General features: G+C 40.2%; 1 protein-coding gene across 1 annotated transcript; it reads right to left on the minus strand.

Annotated features, from left to right (window-relative positions):
• Nucleotides 1-508: 508 nt before the first annotated feature.
• On the minus strand, nt 509-3,380 carry LOC124864085 (SE-cephalotoxin-like). Its single transcript, XM_047358711.1, has 2 exons — nt 2,951-3,380; nt 509-2,286 (listed from the first exon to the last, which is right to left on the minus strand). Exon 2 carries the CDS (start codon nt 2,282-2,284, stop codon nt 665-667), a length of 1,620 nt encoding a protein of 539 aa, XP_047214667.1. The 5' UTR covers nt 2,285-2,286; nt 2,951-3,380; the 3' UTR covers nt 509-664.
• Between the last annotated feature and the right edge of the window lie 750 nt (nt 3,381-4,130).

Raw genomic sequence — 4,130 nt, forward strand, 5'->3', positions numbered from 1 at the left:
GATTTCCTTCAACTCTCTGTGATGCAGCTTTTTTGGAATGTGTTGCTAAAATTAAATTCAGAAAGAGTGAAATCTGCAAAAAAAAACAAAGTTTATCAGTTTCAACATTAAATTTACACATAAGTTGAACAAGATTTGAAAATCATTATATTCTCGTTTTAATTACCTTTTACGCGACGTCCCAACTTCATTTGAATTGGGGTTGTATAAAAAATGTCTAAATCTAAAATCATTTCCCTTCCGCTTAACTTTTTCTAATTACTTTGTGTTTGTCACATAAGATCCCAATAAAATACACTGATAGTTGTGGCTGTGATGTGACAAAATTCAATTAACATGAAAAGTTTAGCAGAAACGTCACAGCACTGCAGATTTGACAGAAAGTCTGACAAAATTCATCTTTTAAAGAATGAAGCCTTCAGTTTGAAAAGAGATACATTACTGAAAATTAAACTCTAAACAAGAAAATGTATCTATCAAATATTTGAAATAATGAGAACACTCTTCATGTCTTTCAGTGTTTTTTATTGACAATAATTTGACAGAAATTCGTCCTGCCATTGAACTGGACCATAATGTCATGTGAAACATCTGCAGGTTTCTGTTTTCAGATGTGTTTCAGGTATTAGTTGGCATTGAATCATTCGTATTCTGCTGAAATCTCCTAAGAAGTCTGACATTTGTTCATGGCGTCCACTTTGGACTCAAGCAGTTTCAGCATGCCCTTAATGGTTCTAAAAGGTGTAAATTGGTCTTTCATCTCCGGAGTCTTACTGGTCTGCAGCTCGCAATGTTCTCCATAGAATCCATTCTTACACCTGCAGAACCACTGGTTGGACTCCAGAACTCTCTCACACAAGCCATTGTTCTGGCATTTGTCTTCATTGCAGACAGACTGTTCTCTAGAGTAATGAAAAGAAACTTTACCCGAAGAAAATGTACTCCAACTACAGTCCTCTTGATGAAAAGGTGCTGGGACCTCTACAGCATCTTCAACATAGAAGGCATGTGTTACTGTGGCGTATTGATTGAAAATGATTGTCAAAGAACCAGATTCATGGCCAGAGACATCATACGGAGGATTATGAGTGTACTTGCACTTGTCTGGTTCAAGATTAGAACAAGATTTTCCTCTAAAGCAATTTTGTACCATTCTCTTTCCATGGTCTTGGAACTTCATGTCACCATCCCGAACGAACCTGACAAGCACAATGGTGTCTCCTGCATCAATCTCAGTGGCTTCAAGCACGATGTGATTGTCTTTGTTTGCCTTGTTGTACACCACCACCACCCAGCTGTACCAGTTGTACTTCTGGTCCAGAACTTCTTTCACCTTAAGAGCGATGGCCTGTTTGTCATCAGTGCTGAGTCCTTTGACAGTCTCCACCACATCTTTCTTCATGTAATCTTCATAGTTCAGCAAGCAGTAGTCTATGGCTGCTAACTGAGCTTCAGAAACCTTCTTGAACATCTGCACATGTTTATCTTCTTTGGTCGTGGTGTTGAAACCAATCAGTCTCCAGTAGAACTCGTTGAGCACCATCCCCTTCCACAACAAGCTGCTAAAATACAAATTATATTTACCAATCTTAGTAATGTCACATTTAAACTTCTTCTTCAGCAGATTGTTGAGGTTTGCACTCAGAGACGTGCTGTCGACTGTCAGGTAGCGGTAAAGATTGGACACACTGGACTCAGCTCCTGAGAATTCATAGTAGCTGGTGAATATTTCAGCCAGTCTGAGTCTGTCTTCTGCACTTTGCACCAAGTTACTGTTCTGACGAAGGTCATTGAACTTGTCCCAGGCATTGAGGATGGTGACTTCGTCTCTAGAGTAGACGCTGGCGTAGTTGAACCATTCTACATCTGTTGCCAGGTTGGAGATCTGGAAGGAGAGAGAGTCCAGCTTCCGGTTCACCTCAGCAAACCCTTTCTTTACCTCAGTCAGAACTGGGTCATCCTGAGGGATCAATATCAACACCATGTTGATGATCGAGAAGGCTACAGCACCAATCCCTGGTGCTAAGCCAGCGAAGACAGACAGGTTCTTTACTATATCCCTTATGTTGTTTTCCTTCACTGTTTCTACACCATCTTTAAGAAGGGACAGAATGTCTTTTCCCAGATTTAAGATCCTATCTGTTTTTTCTCTGTCTTCAAAGGCCAGATCTTTCTTGATCCTTTTCACTTCTGACAGATCCGTGGAGAAATGGGTGCAAGCAGAGGTCCAATGAAGGATGAGAGAAGCCAGCAGAACTGAGGCAGACCTCAGTGAAGACACCATAACTGCAACACACAAAATATTCAACATACAAAACAAAAAGAGGAAACTTGAGATAATATTAAATTACATTCAGACAGCAAACAGTCAACAACATCAATAAGCCAGCAACACAGTGCAACTCTTGGCACATATATATGAAGATCAAAGAAGATAAAATATATGAGTTAGCTTAAAGGTTTTCAGGCTTTGTCCACATTGTAATTTAATTTTCCATGGACTGAAATGTTTTCTTTACAAATGTATAAAATATTGTTATAGCCCCAGTAAGTCCCAATAAGGACCAGTAATTTTGAACAGGGCCCTATAAATATTAGAAAATTGAAGAGAAAATAATGCACCACACATGTAGAGGATTCCTACTTAATCTGGAAAAATAGTCTACTGTTGTATAAAAAGACACTTTGCCAAGCTAGAAGAGCTTATCCCTCATCATTAGTCTTTAGTTTCTTTACTTTAGTTAGTTAATTTAGTTTACTTTAGTTTCTCACTGTAGCTTCTCTTGGCTGTTTTGATAATCTTTGTTAGTTTGTTCCTGGCGTAGTAGAGGCAGGCCAGGAACAAACTAACAAAAGAGATCAAAACAGCCAAGAGAAGCTACAATGAGAAACTAAAGAACATCCTTTCCTGGTGCAATATTTAAATATCAAAATGAAAAACTCTGCAGACCTGATCAGATGTTTGTGGAGCAGATGGAGGTCCAGTGGGGTGATCAGCAGCTCGTTAGAAGGAAAGAGGAAACTTCTGCCCTCTGCAGGAATAGTGCAGCTAACTTTAAAGGACTGAAAGTCCCACCTCCTTCTCAGGTCCATGAGTTCTGTCCAGTTCTGTCCAGTTCAGTCCATTTCTTTGCTGTGATAATGTCGTCATTGTTGACAAGTCAAAGTCCTCTCAGAGGTCAACTTTAAAACAGATCCATAAGGCTCAACCTTTGCTTAACATGCCAAAAAAAGTTTGTAAGTCTAAAGCCATGTAAAAGTCTTCACACCCTGTAAATTATTCCACACTTTAGTTCCTGCCACAGCCTGCATATTTTACAGGTGCTTTATAGATCAGACCTTACTGAAGAAAAACAGTTCAATCTGAAAAGTGTGGTGTGCTTTTGTATTCCCCCCCGACTCGGAGCTCTGTTGAACAACATCTTGTCTGTTGGTTTTTGTCTCCACCAGCTTTGAACATCTACAGATGGATGGAGAACATCTGTGAACATCAGTTTTCAAGTCTTGCCACAAATTCTTAGTTTGATTAGGATCTAGACTTTGACTAGGCCATTCTAAAAGATGAATGTTCCTCAATCTGAATCAGGTGCTTTGACAACCTACTCTTGGGTCCGGGCCCCTCTCTGCAGATGGTGTGGTCTCTGCAGAGATGCAGCTGGTCAGGATCCTGTGGATGATGCAGTTTTCAAACATCCTCATCCTCTGTAGAAAGATCAGCTGCTGCTTAGCTTTGTTCAGCAGCTCAGTGATGAGGTAGAACCAGGTGAGTTCTTCACATATATTAAGACAAACTGGAGACTCTGTCTTCTCCACTGCATCCCCTCTGCTGGTTAAGGTTCCTGCTTTTGGTGCACGTTGTGAAAGTGATTGTTTCATCACTGCAACGTCAGAGACAACATTTCCATGTTGCTGCATCATCACCATCAGACATCAGACCTGGAACTTCAGTTATGTCTCCATTTTTCAAGATGATGGTGTTGTGTAAAAAGGCCTGTGAAGACAGGACTGAGGACAACACCTTTAAGGCTTTATGTCATTAGTGAGGAAATATTCACTTCAACAAAGTCAAATATCAGGTCCACTGCTTTAACTATGGTAGTCTGCCCCCAGACCACCACCTTGAACCTCCA

This window comes from Girardinichthys multiradiatus, chromosome Y (assembly GCF_021462225.1).
Source record: "Girardinichthys multiradiatus isolate DD_20200921_A chromosome Y, DD_fGirMul_XY1, whole genome shotgun sequence".
Taxonomy (NCBI): domain Eukaryota; kingdom Metazoa; phylum Chordata; class Actinopteri; order Cyprinodontiformes; family Goodeidae; genus Girardinichthys; species Girardinichthys multiradiatus.